Source organism: Lycorma delicatula, chromosome 7 (genome assembly GCF_047948215.1).
Source record: "Lycorma delicatula isolate Av1 chromosome 7, ASM4794821v1, whole genome shotgun sequence".
Classification (NCBI taxonomy): domain Eukaryota; kingdom Metazoa; phylum Arthropoda; class Insecta; order Hemiptera; family Fulgoridae; genus Lycorma; species Lycorma delicatula.
Genome location: NC_134461.1, coordinates 122681896 through 122707968, shown reverse-complemented (window position 1 = coordinate 122707968; position 26073 = coordinate 122681896). Strand labels below are relative to the sequence as shown.

The following is a 26073-nucleotide window of genomic DNA, read 5'->3' as shown; positions in this document are numbered from 1 at the left end:
TTATTCCAAATTCAAGTATAATGTTTTTTTCAGATAATACCTAAATTACAGCTTTGGTATCACAGTTACTGATTTTTATTCCTCCGAAAGATTATCTTGCGCGTATTTTAGTATTATCTCTGAATAATATACAATATTTTTATAATTTCTAATACTGACTTCCAGAGAGCTATTTTACGTTAAAAAGAATTAATATTTCATTTTTTGAATTTGCAGCTAGAATTATTATTGCAGCTTCAAGTGAGCACTGGATGTGAATGTTTAGTGATAGTTTGACTTTATCGTTCGTTTGTTATTTTGCTTATTTTGTTAACTACAAAAAGTCCTCAAACACCAAATATTTAGTTTAAAAACTGCAACTCGTCCAGGAAGATATGAAAAAAGCACGTGCTAATATAGAAGGAAGTGCTGGTTTATTTTTAAGTTCAGGTAACATTTGTAGGTTATGCCAAATTTCAAACAATGTTTTTCTAATTTAACATACACACATTTAATCATATTAATATGTCGATAAGTTTAACCCACTGTTTTTGATATTACTGTAGTTGTATATAAGAATATTTTACCTACAAACCAAAAGCTTGATCGTAAGTAGGGTTATCACATTGTATTTAGAGAAAAAAAGAATAAAAACTATCTTCTTACACACCCAGATTTCTTCAGTTATCTCTTCCAGTACTCTCCCCACACAGATACCTACAGAACACAATATTTACACCAATCATGTATATTATCATAATATTTAATATTGACTACTCTATCATTTAAACTAAATCACCATTGAATACAGTGCTTCCATCTCTAAAGTAGGAAATCCATTCTTTTTAAGTTAAATTTAAATTAAAATTACAGGTACTTCTTACACTACTTAGCAGGGAGTTAAAGAACTTAGGTGTTAAAGATTTTTGAAACGGTGCACAATAAGGCCTTGGAAGAGTAACATTTACTGCAAATGTCTGCCTAGTTATATAATAGCGTTCCCCTTTAGCTATCACCACCCTGTTTTTACCACTTCATTGAAAAAGGTTAGAAGATCTTATAAACAAAGAAATCCAATGCAAAATACAGATATTTACCGAAAATAAAGGGAAAGAATGTTTACCTACTTGCACCACACATTACCAGTACACTAGCATTTTGTAAAATTATAATCAAATCAAGAGAGCCAAAATGTTGATCTGTAGCAATGCAATCCAACCCATAGTTTAATTTTGAATGAATTAGAGAAATGATTTGTCAAACATCCATAGAAAAAATATTTCTTAATATATGTAAACAAATATTTCTTATAAACTACTATCAACCATCAACCCTCATCTACCATCAACCCTTAGTATTTAATAGAATTTACCCAAGATATTACTGAAACTGGCATTGTAGTTGTATAAGAGCACAGTCAACACTGGTATGTTAATGGAGCTAATAACCTGGAAGCATATTATAAAGAAGAAATTAGATATTTGATTTTTAACGCATTCCAGATCAATCTACAACCTATCAATATTCTTAACATCTGCAATAAATATTAGCTTTCTCTTACCATAAAATTTATGTGAAATAGGTCATTAACAAATTATAAATAGAATAGGTTCTTAATAACTGGGCCCTGGGGAATATTCAATTAACCTGAAAGTTATTGCTCACACTGTCGCGCATAATTATGGAAAATAGGAAAATAATTCTTGAAATTTTGTCGCATCTGGGAATTACCTTTCAAGTATTACTTCAGATGATGTATGTATGAGTGTAAATGAAATGTAATTTTATGCAGTCTCAGTTCTACGATTCCTGAGATGTGTGGTTAGTTGAAACCCTACCACCAAAAGTGGTAGCGTTTTGACCTTTTGTACAGAGGTCCGTCCTGGTCAGGTATGGCATTTTCACACACGCTACAAATCATTTATCTCATCCTCTGAAGAAATACCTAATGTTGTACCCATTAGACCCTAACTTTGGACCACCAACACTGCTATCCACGGTCTAGTATTCAAATCCCTATAAAAGTAACTGCCTTTACTAGGACTTGATCGCTGGAACTGTGGAATTGCCAAATCAGCTGATTTGGGAAGACACGTTCACCATTAGACCAACCCAGTGGGTTGAGATGGAAAACCTAAGCTAAACAAACTCAACTTTACTAAATTAGAATTAAATATTCTTTTGTTAAGTAAAATTTCAAAAGTGGAATGACATAAGGAAGGTATCAAAAGTAAACTTTTGCTTTTTTTCAAAATCAGAGGGCTAGTGTTAAAAATCAATTTTGGAATAGGAAAAAAATTCTTGAAATTTTATCTTGGTCAGAATTGGAATTTTTCATATTCAAATTCTCTCATTTGTAGCTGTAGTATAAAGACATTCTGTAAGCTTAAGGAAATAAATAAAACTATTTGTTTGATCGACTGTATGGTTGGTGGTAAATAATATTATTTATCAACGTTTAGAAAGCTCATTTTTGAGGGATTATAGATGGATGGTTTCAAACTTCTTGCTACCTATGGTGTCCAGTCACAGTACTCTATCCCCTCGAAAGTTCTGTTAGCAGTGTCAACAACTCTACATCAGATACCCCTTGTAGAAATAGTGAATATTATATGTTAACTTTTTCTAAACTTTACTAAAGTGGTTTTGATCGACTGAAGAAATGTAATTGATCTTGAAAAACATATGTGTAAAAGAGTAAATTTAACTTAATCCATTTTGATTCTGTTTAAGTTCTGCAATGAAGGAATAGTGGGAATAAGTTAAAACATTTTTACTGTTAGGATTCCTGTAAGGGAAGATGACAAACAGTCCTGGCTAAGACGATAAAATATCCAGACCTTGTAAGGAAATACCTTTGTGGGTTGATCATTTCTTTTCTTCATTTGTAGCGTTTAATTAATTTTTTTTCTGGATAAGAGGACAATAGGAATAAGGTTACCTGCAGCACTGCATTATTTGGAGACAGTTGGTGAAATTGTTTCCTGAATGATTAGAAAATTGACTCTGGCAGTGAGATAATAACTAGAAATCATAAAACAGATTTACATCCCAACCCCTGTCCATCTTGTTACAATTCCAGTCACCATACCTCCTCCCCTTGTCTTAATGTAGGTAGGAGTCTGTCATACGATTTCTGGTCATGGTACTATGTTGTAGTGTAATTTTTCTATATTGAGGACTTCTTTTCGTATACTGGCCATATTAGTTTCTGTGAAAGGTCTGACCTTATTGATTCTATACTTGATTGTTGGTTTTTCATTTGGTTCTTGATATTATCTCTCAGATATTCTTTTTGACTATCAGTTTATGATAGGTATTATTTCAGACGTTGTAGGTCCAAGGTTTGAATTCCGGTTAGGCATGTCAATTTTTATTCGCTGTTACATACCATTTTCATATCCCACATATAAGCTTCATGCTTATGGGGCGAAAGCATAAAATAATAAATATAGAAATTAACATACTAAAGGTCTGGATGAGTTTTAACAAAGCCTTATTTTACTACCTGCAATTTTTAATGAATCATGTATTTGCACTAAATACTTCGTGTTTTGGGGGTGGCTATAATTTTTCAGATTCTACTTGCAAAATTAAACAAAATATATACTTAGGAAAAGTGGCAGAAACGTTGCAATTTCGCCTTCATTCTCACTGTCGATGACTCTAAGAAATACCATTTACATATCCACCATAAATAGGAGAGTGTCGGACTAGCACTGTCTGCAATTTAGTTAAATCACATTAATATTTTGAAAACGTCTTGTTAAAACTTTTTAAAAATTAGGATTCTAAATACCTTCGCAAATTACAAAATGGCGGCCATGTTTATTGTTATCTCTGTAAACATTAACCCTAATGTAATATAAAATATAAACCCTTTTCTTTTGAACAACATGACCTAGCATAAACAATACTTGATAGTATTTTGAAAAAATTCCCAATTTGGGTCAAGATAGTATAAAATAGTAAGTAATACTTTATCCATAAGTATAGGTGAGGGTACAGATGACCCTCAAATCCGCTAACCTGATGATAGAACCCATCGTGTAACATTTTTAAATTACAACCACTTAAATTTTTTTCATCATTTACGGAACAATTAAGAAATAAGTTGTTGGACCTGTATTTGATACCTAAGACGAATGTCATTTCATATTGAACCAGATGTGAAATAAATAAATGACGTTCTAAATGACAAAATGAAATTACATTACAGAAGAATCAAATACTGACCCTCAACATTACTCAAGCAGAACTGAGGCGACCTAATTTGTGAGTTGTGAACCCAGGAATTTGCACGTTTCAACAAATACTATGTCAAAAAAGGGATTTATTCTCGGGTCACCAAAGTGGCTTTACAAAATGTTACACTGGCCAAAAAATGTTTTTACCACCTCTACTCATAAAACTAGGCCTGATGAAGAATTTTGCTAAAACATCATATGCTTTATGATTATTTAATATTACTTATTGATATTTTTTAAATATGAAATATTTAACAAGTTAACAGGTCACTTATTTAGCATAACAATTTAGTGATTTTTCAGTTCCATTTACTAGGTAGAACTTTTGAATAAACAAAATGTTGATTCAGCAGCCTTTTTCTACAAGGTAGTGCTAATTGGTCTTTGAGTTTGATATATTTAACATGAAAGTTTTTTAAAAGGTACATTTATTACTGATTTTTTATGAAAGTCTTAACACATAGATCAGGAAGAGCTATGTGACAAATTTCATCCAGTTTAACTGGAATAGTTTGAGAAAAAGATACCTTAAATTTACGGTAATGCAAATTTACAGTAATTTGAAAAAACTGTTACTGATTTGAGTGAAGCATGATATCATTTTTTAAATTTACAATTCAAATGAAGACCTTCATCATACTCAGGTCTACTAACACTTCATTAAAAAGGTCTCTTTTTACATTTCCTTTTATAGTTTCTTTCACTAGAGAGTAGTCTAATGCACACCGCATACACCGAAGTGCAATTCGCAGTTGATCTATTTTTTCAGTCCCAAGTTTTTTTTTGTCTTCAGTCATTTGACTGGTTTGATGCAGCTCTCCAACATTCCCTATCTAGTGGAATCTCAGTATACCCCTTACATCCTACATCCCTAACAATTTGTTTTACTTATTTTATTTTATTTAATTTGTTTTACATATTCCAAACATGGCCTGCCTAAACAATTTTTTCCTTCTACCTGTCCTTCCACTGTTATAGCGACTATTCCAGGATGCCTTAGTATGTGGCCTATAACTCTTTCTCTTCTTTTAACTATATTTTTTCCAAATGCTTCTTTCTTCATCTATTTGCCGCAATACCTCTTCATTTGTCACTTTATCCACCCATCTGATTTTTAAAATTCTCCTATAGCACCGCATTTCAAAAGCTTCTAATCTTCTCTTCTCAGATACTCCGATTGTCCAAGCTTCACTTCCATATAAAGCAACACTCCAAACATATACTTCCAACATTTTTTTTCCTGACATTTAAATAAATTTTTGATGTAAACAAATTATATTTCTGACTGAAGGCTCGTTTCGCTTGTGCTATTCGGCATTTTATATCGTTCCTGCTTCGTCCATCTTTAGTAATTCTACTTCCCAAATAACAAAATTCTTCTACCTTCATAATCTTTTCTCCTCCTATTTTCACATTCAGTGGTCCATCTGTGTTATTTCTAATACATTTCATTACTTTTGCTTTGTTCTTGTTTATTTTCATGCGATAGTTCTTGCATAGGACTTCATCTATGCCATTCATTGTTTCTTCTAAATCCTTTTTACTCTCGGCTAGAATTACTATATCATCAGCAAATCGTAGCATCTTTATCTTTTCACCTTGTACTGTTACTCCGAATCTAAATTGTTCTTTAACGTCATTAACTGCTAGTTCCATGTAAAGATTAAAAAGTAATGGGGATAGGGAACATCCTTGTCAGACTCCCTTTCTTATTACAGCTTCTTTCTTATGGTCTTCAATTATTACTGTTGCTGTTTGGTTCCTGTACATGTTAGCAATATTTTTAAAATGCTGAACATTTTATTCCAGTCTACGTTATCGGATGCCTTTTCTAGGTCTATAAACGCCAAGTATGTTGGTTTGTTTTTCTTTAATATTCCTTATACTATTAATCTGAGGCCTAAAATTGCTTCCCTTTACCCTATACTTTTCCTGAAACCAAATTGGTCTTCTCCTAACACTTCTTCCACTCTCCTCTCAATTCTTCTGTATAGAATTCTAGTTAAGATTTTTGATGCATGACTAACTAAACTAATTGTTCTGTATTCTTCACATTTATCTGTGCCCCTGCTTTCTTTGGTATCATGACTATAACACTTTTTTTGAAGTCTGATGGAACTTCACCTTTTTCATAAATATTACACACCAGTTTGTATAATCTATCAATCGCTTCCTCACCTGCACTGCGAAGTAATTCTACAGGTATTCCGTCTATTCCAGGAGCGTTTCTGCCCTTTAAATCTTTTAATGCTCTCTTAAATTCAGATCTTAGTATTGTTTCTCCCATTTCATCCTCCTCAACTTCCTCTTCTTCCTCTATAACACCATTTTCTAATTCATTTCCTCCGTATAACTCTTCAATATATTCCACCCATCTATCGACTTTATCTTTCGTATTATATATTGGTGTACCATCTTTGTTTAACACATTATTAGATTTTAATTTATGTATCCCAAAATTTTCCTTACCTTTCCTGTATGCTCCGTCTATTTTACCAATGTTCATTTCTCTTTCCATTTCTGAACGCTTTTCTTTAATCCATTCTTCTTTCGCTAGTTTGCACTTGCTGTTTATAGCATTTCTTAATTGTCGATAGTTCCTTTTACTTTCTTCATCACTAGCATTCTTATATTTTGTACGTTCATCCATCAGCTGCAATATATCGTCTGAAATCCAAGGTTTTCTACCAGTTCTCTTTGTTCTGCCTAAGTTCGCTTCTGCTGATTTAAGAATTTCCTTTTTAACATTCTCCCATTCTTCTTCTACATTTTCTATCTTATCTTTTTTTACTCAGACCTCTTGCGAAGTCCTCCTCAAATATCTTGTTTACCTCCTCTTCCTCAAGCTTCTCTAAATTCCACCGATTCATCTGACACCTTTTCTTCAGGCTTTTAAACCCCAATCTACATTTCATTATCACCAAATTATGGTCGCTATCAATGTCTGCTCCAGGGTAAGTCTTGCAGTCAACAAGTTGATTTCTAAATATTTGCTTAACCATGATATAATCTATCTGATACCTTGCAGTATCGCCTGGCTTTTTCCATGTGTATATTCTTCTATTATGATTTTTAAATTGGGTGTTGGCAATTACTAAATTATACTTCGTGCAAAACTCTATAAGTCTGTCCCCTCTTTTATTACTTTTGCCCAGCCCGTATTCACCCACTATATTTCCTTTTTTGCCTTTTCCAATGCTTGCATTCCAGTCTCCAACTATTATTAAATTTTCATCTCCTTTTACGTGTTTAATTGCTTCATCAATCTCTTCGTATACTCACTACCTCATCATCATCATGGGTGCTTGTAGGCATATAGACGTTAACAATCGTTGTTGGCTTAGGTTTTGATTTTATCCTTATTACAATGATTCTATCGCAATGCGTTTTGAAATACTCTACTCTCTTCCCTATCTTCTTGTTCATTATGAAACCTACTCCTGCCTTCCCATTATTTGAAGCTGAGTTAATTATTCTGAAATCACCTGGCCAAAAGTCGCCTTTCTCTTCCCACCGAATCTCACTAATTCCTACTACATCCACATTTATCCTATCCATTTCCCTTTTTAAATTTTCTAGCCTACCAACCTTTTTCAAACTTCTAACATTCTACGCTCCGACTCCTAGAATGTTATTTTTTAATTTTCTGGTGACCCCTTCCTTAGTAGTCCCCACCCGGAGACGTGGGGATGTAGTCCCAAGATATACAGTTTATATATAGACAGACTCCCAACAACATTTTCAATATATCACTACAAAAACTGAGTATGACCTCCTGTTTTCCATCAAATGCAGTAGAAATTTCATTGTATCCACCTTCTTCAATAGCTTCAGCAGCAGCCTGCTTCATTCAAATTTGAGAAACACTTTCTATGGCTGGACCCATAATTTCAGGAGGTGCTAAACCAATCATACAACATTCTACTTGCAGAGCTACTACTCTTCTATTAATATGCAGGGTATATGCTAATTGTAACACTAGTTTTATAATATTTTTACTCTCAAAATTACAAAACAGTTTGTGTACCACAATTTTTGCACAAAATTTTAAATGAAACAGCTAGGCCAAATCAAATAGTAAATTCGCTTAGGCAATATTTACAAACAAGAATTAAACATTGCTCTAAGCAAACTATCTAGTTAGTTGGTTTCACATCTTTAGGATCGAAACAGAATATCTTCATCTCTGTTCAATCAAAGACAAACCAGTGAACGTCATGACAAACTATGAACATTTTCTTCTGCCTGCTGCAGTAATGAGTATGAGGCATTTTACTTTTCATAATCTAGTTAATCCTAATCTCTTGAGGATATTTGCTTCATTAAACTCAGAGCCCAAATGAAATGAGTCTTTTTAATGAAAAATAAATAAAAATTGTGCATAACCTAACATTTCAGTGGTAAACTGAAAGTTTCTGAGTATGTATTCCGAAATAATCGGTCACGATTAACTTACACCTCTTAGATTTGTTTCATTGTTCGTGGAACAAATAATACTAGTTAGTTCATCTGTATATTTGATACACAAGTTGAATGTCATTTCATTGTAAGCCAGACATGTATGTCAGAGTCAATAAATAATTCAAAACTAATGACAGAACAACTCTTGTTAATTTTAAGTTTGTGTGTGTTTTAAGTAGTGAAGTATTCAGTAGCGGTTTTGAGGATATTTGTATCCCTCAACTGTGAATTAGTTCAGTAGGTTTTGAGTCTTATTCAGCCCGTTAGACCATATGGTTGAATAATGGCTTTGTTATGATGAAATGAAAGTAAGTAATCCAAGGGACCAGTTAGGCTGCTTAACCCGGGAAATTTTCCTACAAAGATTATATATGTAGTTTTACCTTCTTTATGAAGTTGAAATAAATTACAAATTATCCTTGATGAATTTTATAACTTATATAAAATAACTTAATTCAGTTATGTGGTATTATAGTTATGATATTTTTTTTTTGCTCGTGTTAAAATTTGGCTGATACCACAGGAAATTTTTTGTTCATAGGCCTTCACACAGTAACCAAATTAAGAAACTATTGGAACAAAAAATGACCCATGTGAATTATCTTCCACTAATGATGGGTTCTACAAATGACAAAACTGGAAACAGACTGCAAAATTCATCATCGTACAATTTAGACGCATAATTTTTTGTCAATTCAATTAAAATATATAAAATGTGCCAAAAATTTCTATACATTGAGCTATTATATATATGCTTGTAAGGAGACACTTATGAAAGGAGACATTTAAGAAACTCATAGAACCATATTTAAATTTTGGTCACACATTAGCAGCAGACAACCAGTATAATAGCGTAGGTCAGGCAGAAAAATTAAGGAATGTACACACTGCAGGAATCTGAGAAGTAATAGGGTAGTTATGTTGTACAGATATTACCGAAGTATTTGCACTGTAAATTTGAACACATGTGGTAGCCTTGAAATGGAAGGCTGCAAAAAAGGTCGTACAACAAACCTTCCAGTACCATCTACAAAGCATGGAGAAGAAATATTTGATGTAATTAAGTGTGGTGGTAGTATGAAAAACCGTGAACCTGAATTTGTTATATATTTGTTATTTACAACAAAGGGGCAGGATTTTCAAATATTAATATCCTCAAAAGTTTGATGTATAAGAAAATTATGGGTCCAGCGATAGAAGTTGTTGCTCAAATTTTAATGAAGCAAAAATTTTAATTCAGAATTTTGAAAATTTTCAAAGCAGAAATTTCAAATTTCAGTAATTTTCAAATGGCAGAATTTTCTCATTATCTGTGCTGCTCAGTTAATTGTACAGAAAGGTAGCCTTCGATATGATAATTGGAATATGTGTTGTAAATGCATACTCATTGTTTGAGGTCACCCACAGAAAAAGCCAGAATCTGTAAATTTTGAACGTCTGATAAAATCATATTTTATAAAAATATTGTAAAAACAGCGAATATTTATTTTCATGTCAGTGTGGTTAGACTAAATTGTCTTTGGAAATAGACAGAAAACTTTTTCACTTGAAGTTACAGTTCTGGGAAGTATTGTATCCTATTTCCCAGTTTAAATTAGATATAAAACCACCAACATTTTTCCTTAATTTGGATTCCAGAAATTACAGTAGGACCTTTATTAGAAGAGTTGAAATCCGGGTGAAATTTTTTGCTAGCCATAACTTGAAAACAAAGCATTTCCAAACCTATGTTTATATGAACTTTTTTCATTAGTTTCACCAGTAGAACATGTCCTTAAGTTTCTCCATTTCTTTGTGGGAATTCTGTATAAAATAGATTTATTTTAAAAGAAATTCTTTTAAACGTTCCAAAAATTAATCATGCTGTAATAAATACCATTCATCCTGAATTTCATATTCATTTAAGTTCTATTTTGGAAGAATGAAACACCACTCTCTTTACTCACAGGTTTTAACTCTCAAAAAATAATAATTAAATGATCTAACTTTTAACATAACTATTCATTTTTGTATAGGTAATGGAGGTTGTGATCAACTCTGCTTTTCATTCCCACCTGATTATTCATTAAGTACATTCCAATTCAAATGTGATTGCGCTATCGGACAGTTAGTAAATAATGTTGGACATAAATGTGAAAATGTTGATGAATATTTGTTATTCACCACTAGAACTGAAATACGTGCTATAAATCTGGATCCAAAATCAACTAGTGTACCTATCAGACCAGTTGTAAGTATATTTTATTCATTTTTGAGATTGATGTTTATAAATTGTTACTATTTTTATTTGTCATCTTCAATTAATTTTGTTTACTTCAGGTTGTAACATTTTCCATATAACTTTTTCATGCTTTGTTTAAAGGAAAGAGTAATATAATCATAAACATTTCTGGTATTGACATTTTGCATGGTTTATGCAGTTTTGTCATCCCTAAATCTTTTCAATTAAATTAAAAAAAAAAAAAACAATTATTCATGCATAATAATAAATTTTTGGTTCTTAGTTCTAGGAACCAATGGATCAATTTGGATAAAAATCTCTTGTACATGTTTCTTACCATAGATGGTCTTATTGCATTTGAGTACAATAATTGAAATTCTTCTATTGAATGGTTGATTTATTTGCCTGATATTCTGGAATTTTCTAAATATCTAATGTTGCATTGTTGATACAAAGCTCACAGGCAGCTGGATCCCTTGGTTGTGTCATAAATATTATTTTACTTGTTATATTTATGGATCACCAAGCAAAGGTGTGTTAATTAACATCTGGCAACAGATGTACACTAAAAGACAGTATTGACAAGTCATTAGTGTTAAAATATAACTGGTCCAGCCAAGTCTCAAACATTCTACCTCCTGGAAGGAAGACAAGTTAATCCATTTCACCACCTCAGTACACTGTGTTGTTAACCTAAGGTAATAAAAATTGTACTATTAATAATATTGAAAAAGAAAAATCTAGAAGGAACTAAAAGGGATTCTTTTCTTAGAATAGCAGGTCCATTTAACAATTTTTTCCTTGTAATACAGACAATGGCATCACCAAAAGCTTTTGTTCGACCAGAAGAATTACCAGATCGGGAAAAGAATTTATAGAAAAATGTAAGGGCACGGACAATGAAAATTATTACACTACAACAATTAAAGGGACGAGTCAGGTACTGATTTTGTAGGCCAGGGAATATAAATACTGCCAGGGATCAGCAGATAGAATCAGTAGTACTGTGAGGCCACATTCGGTGCAGTTGTGATAACACTGACAGTATTCCAATGTGCACAGGAGTTGTTCATTGTGTTATTAGTAACAGAAATGAAAATGACAGTATTATATTCATTCATATAGGGTAGTTTTTTTATTAAGGGTAAAAGTAATAATGGTTGCTGAAAGTGAATGGTATGAACTTTAGACTTTTCTATTGTTTTCTAGTTGTTAATGCAATATTAGCTTCTAGCAGTCATTATAACATTTTTAGTAAATTTGACTTTATTTTGGTATTTATTTATTATTATTTATTTGTCTTTTGGATAATAAATTGTATTTGCAAAAAAATTTACATTGTTACTCTATCCTTGATGAACCATAAACACGCTACAATATTTTCATGAAAAAAAAAAAATATGTAACTTGCTTTACATTGGTTAATTTAAAATAAGAATAAATTTGGTTTTTATACATTTTTATTTTCACTATTAAAGTAAGGCTACTGACTGCTAAGAATGCCAAAGATAGCTACAAATTAGATAACAAGCTAATGTTGTCATTAAAATAGAAGAGAAGAAAATAGAGCTACGTGACTATCCTTCTCTAGTAGGAGTTTGAGGCTTGGTTGAATCAGGTGTATCTAAACACTAATGATTCATTGTTTTTGTATCCAACCAACATTATTTTCTTGGGTTCTAATTAATAATAAATTCTTAAATTTTTATCTGGTGACTCATAGATGTAAAAAGCTACATGAACAAGGGATGATGCTTCTTATAGGCCCAATCAAGAAAAATGTACAAGGTATCTGGATGCTAACGATATAGCATACAAATCAATCAGTCTTGATTGGATGGAGTCTTGTACAATAGAAATCATTCTGATTTCTATGTTGAATTTTAAATCCAATTCGCCAATATTAATTTTAATTGAATCTGGATGCCATTGTTAGCACTCTTTAATATTTTAGTTGTTGTAGTTCGGTAAATGGAACAGTTGTAATCAGCCAGCACATGTGACTCCCTCCAGAAGGGAGAGTGCATTGCTTCCTCCAAACATTAGGGTTTCTGGAAGATGTATTCCTGTTAGGCTAAAAGACGATAGCACCAAAAGGACTTCAAGGGATGAACTAAAGGGGAATCATTCCGGGAGTATGAAGCTATATGCGCTTAGTCTCCCATGATCAGCCCCAGTCAGTGGAATACACAAGGGGGAGTTACCAGGTTTGAACCCGCCCCCTTGAAGGTTCAAGTACTTTTCAATATTATGCCTATATAAAATAAAAATACTATAAACTTACACATATATATTGGAATCTTTTTAAAAATATTTAAAATATAAATTTTAAATATATTTAAAATTAAATATTTTTAAAATATTAATTTTTTAATATTGGATATCTTTTTAAAAATCCATCGCATTCTCTCCTCTAATTTCTCACTGTCAGAGTAACAAAATCTATTAACATAAGATCCCATTCCTTCTTCAATAATGTAATCCCTGTACTTGGAGCTGCGTCACATACAGTACATCACTTAACATATGACACAGTAGCCGTCATTCAGCATTCTGAAAAGGCGGCAGTGCTGTCACTGGCATGGTTGGTGTCAAAGCGTATACCCCTCCTGGTCTACTGAAAGAGAGGGAAGATCATCAAAGAGAGGGAAGATTAATAAGAAGGTATGATTATAATACCAACCTTGTATTAAAATTAGGCTGACACCATATAAACTTACTTGTAAAACATATTGTTAGGACAGCTCTGCAGTGGCAGCAGTGCATATATGAAATATTGTGCATTGTCAAATGGTATTCACTCATTAGTTTGAGTTCAAATTTTGTTGTGGAATGTTTGTTTAACATTTTGTGCATTTCACACTTCATATTTTTAAATAGAAACTTCACATTATCGTTCCGTGTTCTTTAATATATTTAAGTGACCTCAAAGTTCAATTTTACAATTTTTTAGGAAAAGTGGCATGCCAGTAGTGATTCTTGTAATGTTAGTGAAAATTTCACATTGCCAAATATTTCTTCGCTGACGCAACATGTCGATGCTGTCGCAAACATTCTTCTCAAAACTAGTTTCACACCCTCTTGTGTAAACTTGGCTGGTATTGAATGTACATTGACATCACTCAATAATGTTAACATGCTCGCTGAATCATTTAGAAGTGATAAGTGTATTGTTCTGGTTCTGGAAGCTTCAACATCTTCAAGTTCCAGTGGACTACACACTTATGATATTAGTGTTTACGTGTTTCTTGTCTAATAAACAAGAAACTGGATGTTTGAACAATATCTGGGAACCAAATCCAGGGTTTGTTTTTCCAACAAAAGGAAAGAGAAATCTGCGATTTTTGTTTAAATGGCTTTACTGCTGGAAGTGTCTTACATATTCTGAATTTAAGGGAGGGAGTTTTTGTAAATTTTGTGCACTTTTTGCTCCAAGAAATGGTGTTGCATCTAGCATGCAACCCTTAGGTAAACTTTGTAGTGAGAAATTTAACAACTGGAAGGATGCCATAATCGATTTTCAGAACATGAGAAGTGTCTGTCTTTGACAAAGAAAGTTTGGAGGTAGCCGAGCCGGTACTTTGACTGAAATTTCATGTGAGACGAAAAAAATGATAAACCTTTATCAACTGCAAAAAGTGCAGCTTTAGTACACGTAAATAGTAATAAAAATAAATATTAAAATACATATAAAAGTTTTTATAAGTAATTCAAAGTTTGTCCAAGTTGCATGAAATGTGTTTTGGATAATTATTTATGAAATATTTACAAAATGGTCATATCTATCATACAAAAATTATATAAGCTTTTGCATTCAGTTTAGAAATTTTTATTTAGATTTATATATCTATTCGTTCTGTAATATTTTATAAGTATTTGAATTAGATAACTTGAATTAAAAGCATGAATTATTAATGAAACTAAACAATGGTTTTTAGGTTATTATACTGGATTGATTATGGTCATATCCACGTATTGGTAAAGCATATCTTGATGGCAGTCACTGGCAACCTATGGTTACATCTGGTATTGGTACACCTCGTGATTTAACTGTTGATATGTTAACACATGATGTTTACTGGGTTGATGCAAAACTGGATAACATACAAAAAGTTTCATTCAATGGACAAAATAGACAGGTAATATAATATAAAGAAAGATCTATGCTAATAACCTATTGAATCCAAAATTACAAATTGTTTGAAACAGTTCACAAAAGATGTTGTACATGGTTCCCAGTAAAAATACAGCAAAAAAATCCCATCTGACTAAAAGCAAAGTACTGACCATTATATTTTAGAATGGCAATTTTATCAAAAGATTTTATATAAAAGAATATCTGGTATTCTATAGTCATTATGTGGAGATACACATATTATCTAGTAAATTTTTACCTTTTTATAAATATTTACAAAAAATGGTTCTTTGAAACAGTTTTTAATATTTTTCATTTTTTAAATTTAGGTAAGAAATTATATCATCATATAATGATAATTATTATTTCAAATTTTTACTCTTTCTGTTTAAATGCCTTATATAATTTGATGTTCTACACACTTTCTGGTATTGTAATAATCATAAACTGTTTAAACAATGAACAATTTATACCTACACTACTATTACTACTATTACTTAAGCCACCGGGTTGGACTAGTGGTTCAAATCATCGCAAATCAGCTGATTTCAAAGTCAAGAGTTCTAAGATTCAAATCCTAATAAAGGCAGTTACTTTTATACAGATTTGAATACTAGATCGTGGATATCAGTGTTCTTCGGTGGTTGGGTTTCAATTAACCACACATCTTAGGGACAATCGACCTAAGACTGTACAAGAATACACTTCATTTATATTCATACATATCATCCTCATTCATCCTCTGAAGTAACACCTTACGGTGATTCCGGAGGTTAAACAGAAAAAAGAAAAAAAGAACTACTTCTGTTACCTAATCTTTTATATTAGAAGATGAGAGTTTGCGTTATTAGCAGTTATAATTGTTTTAAAAATAAATTAAAAATTCCCTTTTATTCGAACAATATTAATGCACTGATGAGGTTTTAAGAGTATTTTGAAAAAGCTAAATTTGTTGGATATTCATTTCATATTTATTATACATTTTCAAATATTTAGAAAAAAAATGCATGAATTTTTTATTATTATTATTTGCTGATTATACTTATTTATTATTTTTTCATAGCTGCTCACTATTAATTTATAAAATAGATTTATTATTTTTATCCACTAATGTGGATTATTACTACCTCTGTTTTTTATCTATAATTTTGAACTGTGTGATGGTGCTTTCAGATTTTTCCATCTGATTTCCTTTAACAAATGATAAAGCAGTTCCTTTTTGATATTGAAATGCAAAAATACTATACCTGATGTAATTTATGTGATGTTTAATTATGTTATGACCTGACTAAAGTTTTTGTTTATTTATGTCTGCTGATGCTTTAAGATACAAGTTAAAAATACTATTCCTTTTAATTGGTTTTAATTTCCCTTGTTACCAGTGTTCAATGGATTCTCTTCACAGTACTATCTAAGGTAAAATCAGGCTATTTAAATTTACAATCCTTTGAGAATTTAATTTAAAAGAAAAAAATAAAATAAATTAGCTGTTATTATCTACAGCTCTTTTAAAAACCTAATTATATAATGTTATTGTGATTCTAGACCTAATATTTAAGTAAATATATGTAAAATTTGTTTACTGATAGAAGGAAATTTGAAGTAGTGATATATTTTTTAAATTTGAGTCTTTGTTTATATTTTAGATAATTAGAAGAAATCTCCCAAATCCTATGGGGGTAGCAGTTCATAGAGGTGAAGTATACTGGGTTGATAGAAATCTACAGACTGTGTTTAAAGCATCTAAAATAATAGAAGAAAATGCAACTTTACCAACACAAGTAAGATCAGGATTACAACGTCTTCGTGATATTGCAATTTATGACATTAGTAATCAACCAACTGATGAAAATAATCCATACAGACGATTAGGTAATTAAATCTGTCAACTGTTTTATAGCTCTTAAATATTCTATTTTTTATTTTTATATATACTTAAAATATACCTGATGTCTGATTAAAAGAAGTATTTATTTAATAGAGAATCTAAATTGCTCACAAAGTAAGTAATAGAAGCTCTTATACTAACATAAAAGTAAAGGTTCGAGAACTGCGTGAAATTCTGCGTAATATTAATAAGTCATTAATAACTTATATAAGTGTCCCAGGAAGAAATGGAGAAACTTTCAGGACATATTCTAATGGTGAAAATAATGAAAAAAGATTCATATAAACATAGGTTTGGAGACATTTTGTTTTCGAGTTACGGCTAGGGAAAGATTTCACTTGGATTTCAGCTCTTCTAATAAAAAGAAGCGCTACTGTAATTTTTAGGACCCTAAATAAGGAGTAAAGTTGCTGGTTTCTTAAGTAATTTCAGCTGGGGAATTGGAAATGTAAAATAAGTCCGAGAACTGCAACTCCATTACTTTTTAAGATTCAGACACAAAATTTGGTGTTGAAAAACAATTTTTTTTTACGTTTGTAGTAAAGCTTTGTTAAATGACTTATAAATGCAGAATATTTAGTAACAAAACTTGTAGAGATTTAATTTTGAGTGAATTAATGTAATTACAACCAATAAAACTTAGATAAAAACATTAAAGATTTCTTTTGAAATCATCTGAAAAATCAAATAAAATCGGTTCTAGAATTGTATCTTCAGTAGCTTTTGAGAAATCTACAGTGAAAATCAATAAATTCTGGTAAAAAACAATTTTTTTTTTATGTTTGACATACAATAACTTTGTTAAATAGTTAGTTAACACAAAAAACTTTGAAACAAAACTTGTAGAGAATTTAATTCTAAAAAACATGATGTAAGATAACTTATACATGCTTCCCACAGGCAGGAAATGTCAGGAAATATAAAATTAGTCAGGAATACTCAAGAATTTTTAGAAAAATATCAGGAAAAAATTTCAGAGAATTGGATTTTTGTTAACAAATTAAGATTGTGTTAATTATCTATTGATAATTAACACAATCTTAATTTTATTTAAATTTTAATTTAATTTTTAGTTATGCCAAAATATAATTGATATACTTTCCTGGCATTGGGAAGTGGTGATCCCATCGCCCAGCACATTGCAACTACATGCTTCAAGCAACCATTAACATGTTCTGTTCTCTTACTTTCACACCCCAATTATCCTTTATATTAAAGGTGGAATATTCCAAATTGCAGTTAATTTTTTCACCAGTGAAATTTTAACAAAAAGTTATTGAAAAATTTATATGTTGTTTTCTTGAATTTCTTCCAAACCACCCTGAAATTTTTTTGTGTTTTGGTTATTAATTGCTTATAAATTTTATCTTAAAAGACTATTTAATCAACAGTGGTTAGATATAAACTTACACCTAGAATTCAGTCGGTTGAGAAGAGGTAGACATATGTATCATGCTTTCTGCAATGTGTGTAAAAAACATCTTCGGACTGGGCAATATGGGCCAAAAGGCATTGTCTTCGCACAATAAAGAAAAGCAGCATAATGAAATAATTAAGATAAGGAATTCCAGTCTTCACTGAAAACATTTTTATCTCCCAGTGGTACTTCAACTCGGTGGACTAAAACTTTGATCAACTGTTGTGAGAACAGTGGTCGTGATACATCTGTGTGTCCTTTGCCTGGATCTTCTGATCAGAGTTACAGCATTTCAGCAGCAAATTATATATTTGAATCTTAGATTTCATATACACAAAATGACAACAAAGTTACTTTTTTTTCTTAAAAAGACTATGTTTCTAAGGCCTAGATTAAGTGGGTTCTCAATGTTGTACAAAATAAGTTATCCTTAAATTCGTGTGAAGATATTTGTGCATCTTTTAAAATTGTATTTCCTGATATTTGTACAGCATCAAAATTTTAGCTTTGAGCTACTAAATATTCTTATGTCATTAATTGGCACCAAACTGTGATTGCATTCTGCAAATAGGTACACATTCGTGCATCGATCTGTCGTGTTCAGCATTCTTACTGTCGTAAACGGCATGTTTCCAAAAACATTTTTGGAAGCGATCACAGACTGGTTGTTATCTTGGTTGATAGTAAGGATTTGCCTCAGATGGGTGGTTGGGTAAGCAGACTGGATCGGATACAAAGATACAATTAGCCATTTCAGTTGAAGTGGTGCGCATCACCACTTCAACCACTGCAAAATTGGAAAGTTGGTGGATCGCATATCCACCAACTTTCCAATTTTGCACACCTGATATTTGACAGTGCAAGTGAATATAATAGCAGGTGCCTTGACTTTCCAGATGGTAGAAGAACAGAAATTGGTGGAACAAAGAATGCAGAAGTGCATTAAAGGATCATTGCAGGGCTTTATGCAATTTCAATCATGGCCTATGATAGAAGTGCTTTGCGCCTACCACAGTGTGAAAGCTGTGTGATATCGAATGTTGCAGTGTGCTAAATAGAAATCATGGCTAAATTATGTCAATACCATTTTTCGGACAACTCAATCATTGTTGTTTGGAGAAAAGTATAGGCCATGTGTGGGTCAGGACAGTCACCACTGTTGAACTGAAAAGCAATGGCATCCTCGTTATAGCATCAATTGATGTGGTGACATTTTTAATTACTCTTTTAGGTCAGTTTCACTTAACATCATCATACTGTCCTGAGTTTATGAGGTATAAGTTGCAGGTAAAAAGTGTGCCTTTTATTATCGGAGAATCGCATAATGAGTTAAATGTCCTTTTTCTTTTCAATACCTGAGGTATGCCTTGGATATTTTTCATGATACTTCCACTGCAAATGGTAATATCATGTTTAGTATAACTTATCTAACCTCCTGTTTACTATTTGTCTATTTACAATAAAATATTCTCTGACCAGGTGTTTCCCACTTCTTGATCAGAAGCATTGGTGATTCCTGTACTAAAACCTGGTAAAGATAAATTTTGTTTTTCAGGTTGCCATCTTATATCCTTGACCAGTACCCTGTGCAAGTTGATGAACAATAAACCAACATCTAGTCTGGTACCTTGAGATAAACACCCTAATTGCCCCTGAACAATGTAGTTTCCGGCAAGGTAGCTATCGATCATTTAGTTGCCCAGGAATCTGTTATTCAAAACATCATTCTACTTTGCCATCACCTGGTTGCTGTATTTTTTGATGTCCAAAAGAAGTATGACATGGCTTGGAGGAGAGGAATCCTAAATACATTGTGTGAATGAAGTATACAAGGAAATCTTGAATTTATCAGTGGTTTCATCAGTAGTCAGCCCTTTTGAGTTGAAATATGATATCCGAAAGTTTCACACTAGAAAACTGAATACTACAGGGAAGTGTCCGAAGTGTTACTTTTATTTGCCGTAGCTATAAATATTAAAACAAAAAGTATGAAAACTAGTCATGTGTTCTTTATTTGTTGATGATTTTGTTTACATAGCATCTAGAACTTTTTATCTATTAGCGAGAGACTTTCTTTTCCTGTTTAGCCTCTGGGAATTACTGTACAGGTATTACTTCAGAGGATGATATGTATGAGGGTAAATGAAGTGGGTAGTCTCAGTTTGACCATTCCTGAGTTGTGCGGTTAATTGAAACCCAACCACCAAAGAACACTGGTAATCCATGATCTAGTATTCAAATCTGTATAAAAGTAACTGCCTTTACTAGGGCTTGAATGCTGGAGCTGTCCCAAATCAGCTGAATTTGGAAGACATGTTCATCACTAGACCAACCCAATGGGTACTAGTGAGAGACTGCTCTTAAAATAAAATAACCCATTTAGAATCGTGGCGTAAAATGACTGGATTTGCGTTTTCTCTGGAGAAGATGAAATACATCTGCTTTTCATGTTTGAGGAAAAATACTGACTCTCAACTGTTTGCATGGTGAACCAGTTGAAATATGTACAGAGGTTAGATTTTTAGGAATGTGGTTTGACCAATGACTAATGCGTGTAATATATTTAAAGGAGCTGAAAGTAGAATTTAAAAAAATGATAGACATGCAGAGAGAGTTTTATCTAATACTCAATGGGGAGTTGATTGAGTATGCATGTTGCGCTTCTACTGTGTTCTAGTCCATTCCTGCTTGGAGTACGGCAGTGTTGCTTATTCATACACTTGATCCACCGCTGTTAGAATGCTAGATGTAGTTTATCATTCATTCATCTGTCTTGCTACAGGTGCATTTTATTCAAACCCTGTGGAAAATGGTGAGATGCCTTTGGAAGACAAACCAAATGATCTGCACTTACGTAGCAATGAAGTCATCTAACTTTTGATGCAGTGTTCTCTAACACACACATCTGAATCAATACGAGGAACAGTCGAGATCTACTGCTGGTTTTATTTTACTTTTGGGTTTTTAATATTTATTTACATACTATATGAATTTCCTAACAGGGAATGAAAATTACACTTTGTTGTGTGCCCAGGAAAAAAGAAAATGGAAAGGATTCCAGAAAACAAAAAATCTTTCACTACAGTAACCCATTCCATCAAGGCATTTTAGAAAAACACAACACAAGGAAGGAAACTTAATGAACCAAAGAATGAACAGTTTAAAACTGACAACAGTAGATTCGTGTTATAATGTACATAACCAATAATGGTGCTAATAGAAGCAACCATTGATCATGAAAAATCATGATAATGAAGTTTCTATCAAAGGTTTATGAGATAACAAAATTAGTCATCTCATTTCACAAAACTTGAGTGTGAGTGTGCTGTGCTGAAGCAGTCAAGACGAGAGAAGGCATCGCACACAGAACACTTTGTTGTCACACTGACAGTTTTTGCTGAGCTTTTTTTATCTTTGCCTCTTTACTTTACAGCAGCCACTGCACCTCCGTCTTGCTGTTGACTTCTTACCTCTTCATTGATCAGCCTAGGTACTGATGCAGTCTTTAGTAGATCCAACTTGACAGTTCCAGTTACCCGTACACCATGATCAAACATCTGTAGAAAATGAACCCTCTCTTCTGTTTTGTTACTGTTTCATCTTTGTCATGTTGAAATCATAACAGGGATGTGTTATCCCTGTTATTTTTCCATTTCAAAACTATATATATATATTTTTTTCTTTTTTAACCTCCGGGTCTACTGTTAGGCATTACTTCAGAGTATGAGATGAATGATTTGTATTGTGTATGAAAATACCATGCTTGACGGGATTTGAACCCGGGACCTCTGGATGAAAGGCCGAGATGCTACCACTCACTCCACAGAGGCCGGCTTGCTATTGAACATTGGACTGTAACTACTTTACCTTTTTTCAGTTTGGTCTGTTACTTGTTTTGGATTTAGCATTTTCATTGACCCTTAAGGTACCAACATGTGTACATCAGTCAAGTACCTGAGAAGCCAACAATACACTTATGTAAAAATTGTTAACGATAAATTGTTCCTCCAGCTCAAGTAATGGTCTAGCAAGCTTCAACACATAATTTTCTGCATTCCCTTTGCCTGAAATTGCTTCTTTTCCAGCATTTATCATGAGATTCCATGTGTAGCTACAGACAAGGCATAATTTGAAAAGTTTCACCCCATGGTGATGTCTTTTGCTTGTATTGATGAAAAACAAGCTGTACTGTAAAAGGAATTATTTTCACATCTCTTCCTGGGAATTCATTACATTTTGAATGTTTGGGAGAAGCTAGTCAATGAGTTATTGAACTTTGTACAGTCTGTCACCTTCTGGTGCATTCTCATTATTTGAACCATGAAGTACTCTCAGAAGAATCTCGAATCTGTTGTGAGACATTAGCTTACTATCCTGGTTAGAATATAACAGACTTGCTATATACCTTTTTATCAAGACCCATCCAAAAAATTATCCCAAAGAAATTTTCATTTTATTTATATTGGTTGGATTGAATCTTTTGGTCTGCATAACAATTTGTTTTGTTGACTAATAAATTGTAAATGGTATAATTGATGAAAGTGTATTACACTATTCTTGGGGGTTTGCGTCTGTACTTTTGCTGTTATTTCATCATTAACTAACAATGAAAAGGCATTTGGAAAAATAACTGGTTTTCAGCAGCAGGTCCCATAAAATGTCATCTTATATATAAGTTATTAACTGCAGTTAGATTAGATTAATTGTCTCACTGTTATCATTGTCTAGTGCATTGTTGAAAACATTGGAGCGTTGGAGGCTCCAATGATGCATACTTGTCTACTTCAAAATACTCTATTTGATCAGGAATACAATAAATCTTGAGTATTGCTGGCATTACTTATATCAGCTGAATTACCAACATAATCAGACAAATTCATATTTCTATCATAACTTTCCTCTGAATCACTCTAATTTTTTGTCCTTTCATTTATATCTGGTTTGTCAAATTTTGATCCGTATTCAGAGTTTTCATCAGAATCGGTGCCAAATTAGTATTATCACTAAAATCATTTAAAAATAAATCACTTAATACGCAAGGTGATTACAAATTGCACAGCAATCTCTTGGAAGATGATTATATCGCCAAAAATATGAAAAAAGTTCATAAAAACATAGGTCACAAAACTGTTCATTTGTGAGATTTGCCTCACAAACATTTTGCTGTACTTTCTGCTTCCTTTGTGAAATTAAACTGTACAAAAATTTTTGTGCTTCCTTATGGTGTTTGATGTAAGAAATTAGGTAATAGTAATACCTCTCTTTCACTTAGTTTTTAAGAAGAATGCGGTAAAACATGAAACATTTTTATCAGAAAGTACACTTGTTTTAGGTTTGGAATAAAATAACTTTGTTAATTTACCAATAAATAAAGAAAGATTTCTAGTTAACTTTGCAGAGAATTTGCGTCTTGAGAAAATTTATGTAAATAATGTCTATTAAATTTAAATACAAATCTGAAAAGTTCAACTTTAATTAGAAACAAAACACACTGTCTTGATTGGGAAAGTGATTTGATGTTAAATAGAACAATTTTCAGCAATGTTTGGACAACATAATGTAAATGAAAACAAATAGAAAACTTATCAATAACAGAAAAAAAGAATAAAAAATAGATTTCAAAAAATAAAAACCACATATTTTTTGGTTTTTTTCTAAAAATGATTGAAAATGGTTACTTGCTAAATTTGCCAACGTTTCTTCAAAGCAGTTGTTTAATGTGACCGCCATTCTGTTCAACGCATAGTTCAGCTCAACAAATCCATACTAGTCGGGCATGTTTAATATCATCATCATTATTACTCCCAATAGTAGCTCCTGCTTCTATCTCTATACACAGAGCTCAAGTCGATTTGAAGTAACTGAATATCAGCTAGATTTGTAATAGGCTTAAACAATTTCATATCATCCGCAAATAATAAAAATATTGCAAATAGCTTATAATTAAATTTGTTAGATATTTTTCTTATGTGTGTGGTGTGGTGGGCGTTCTCCCACTCCCTTGTTTATGTGTGTTGCTCGCTCAGTGTAGTTGAGTTGGATTCATGTAGTGGACATAACATCATTGGTTATAATCACAGTTTCTTTTGTGTAATGGTGTACAATAGTGTCAGTCTATACAATCAAAATGTCAATCAGTGTCAGTTTCATTCAAAATGTGTATTTTATTATACAGTCCACTTAACCGACTTATAACCAGCATCCAAGACTAAACTCATTTATAAATAGTAGGAAATTTGTTGAACCCAAATGCATGCCTTGTCTTACTCCAGATCTAACATAAATAGGCTTAGAAATAAAATTATCAATTTTAACTCAGAGAATTCTGTTTGTACAAAATGAATGTATCTAAGACAATAATTTATTATTAAATCCACACGCTGCAAGTTTTCTAATTAATTTTATATTAACTATATCAAACGCATAATGAAAATCTTTATAGATTGCATGAATATAAGATCATTTAGCGTATCAACAATATCTTCCATATGTGCACATAAATTCTATTTGCGTAGATTTACTTTGTAAAAAACCATTTCTTTTAGAACTATAAATTTCTGTACGCAAGATCTAATTTTCATACAAACTTAACTTATCTAAGAGTTTGGCAAAAACATTGCATTTGCTGATAGGACAATAATTATTGATATCTGAATGTCACCACCAATAAATAACTATTATTTGGAATCAAACTTTCTTTTAGTAAATCCTGAATCTTACAAAATTAATATTTTTATTGTCTGGCATGTATTTATCCGATGTAAGAGTAGAATTCAAAATCTTAGGTAATGTTATCTCTAAAGGTAAATGATATTTATCGTGATAAAAAATTTCATCATAAGCAATATTAACACTAATGTCAGTAAGATTAAATCAAGAGAATTACCGCGACAGTTTAACAGCTTATTTGATTGTAAAAGATAACAATTTGTAGAAAAATTTGAGGTGAATAGCAGTATTTTTAAATTTGGATAACATTAAGCAAAAGAAACATTTTCTAGGTTTTCCTATACAAAACCTGACACATTAGTCACCTAATAATAGTAATAATTTAACTATGGCTGCACTGTTAATATATGTGGTAAGTGAATTGGAAATACAATTTATCTTTGTAACATAAATTATCCAAAAATCATAAACATAATTACTTTGTAGCATTCATTTTTTGTTTTTGTGTTGCAGCAAAAAGATTTAGTACAACTTAAAGAGGAACCGCTTGATGTTATTAATGATGATATTCCAAAAGATCCTTTAGCAATTGAAGAGACCAATTTAGTTAAATCAGAAAATTTAAAAGTTGAAAATGACGAGGTAAGGGTTTAGATTTTTCATACAGTGGAACCCAATTATCCAGATGGACCTTTGCAAGGCAAAATCTGGATAATTTAGAAAGGTTTTATCATTTATATTGGACTAATCATTCTATTTTTTAATGGGTAACATTCTAAGTAAAAAAAAAATAAAATATTTCAGTAAATTTAAAAAGAAACGTACATATTACAAACATACACATTACATAATTAAAAAGAACATACATACATAAATAAATGTAGAATCAAACTAGAATAGAATAGGTTTTGAAAGTTCCAGCAGAATCGTGCGTGTGCGCAATTGCATGCATGTTTCTATTATTAATTTATTTTGTGATGTGTGATTTTTATATAATGGTATTATTAAGTTTATCAGAATAAAAAAAAAAATTATTAACTGTATATAATTTTCACA

At 31.8% G+C, this 26073-nt stretch overlaps 1 protein-coding gene across 3 annotated transcripts in view; it reads left to right on the top strand.

Annotated features, from left to right (window-relative positions):
- The first annotated feature begins 266 nt into the window (after positions 1 to 266).
- LOC142327779 (low-density lipoprotein receptor-like) overlaps positions 267 to 26073 on the top strand; it is a 31393-nt gene continuing 5586 nt past the window's right edge. The window contains exons 1-4 of one of the 3 annotated variants that reach the window (XM_075371107.1): positions 267 to 429; positions 14847 to 15047; positions 16690 to 16915; positions 19904 to 20312. In XM_075371107.1, coding sequence (XP_075227222.1) covers positions 14922 to 15047; positions 16690 to 16915; positions 19904 to 19980 — 429 coding nt within the window. In that variant the 5' untranslated portion in view covers positions 267 to 429; positions 14847 to 14921 and the 3' untranslated portion in view covers positions 19981 to 20312. Of the gene's footprint in view, positions 430 to 10780; positions 10918 to 14846; positions 15048 to 16689; positions 16916 to 19903; positions 20313 to 25530; positions 25660 to 26073 lie in introns of those variants that run through there. The other 2 variants (XR_012757089.1, XM_075371105.1) reach the window with 2 other exon arrangements.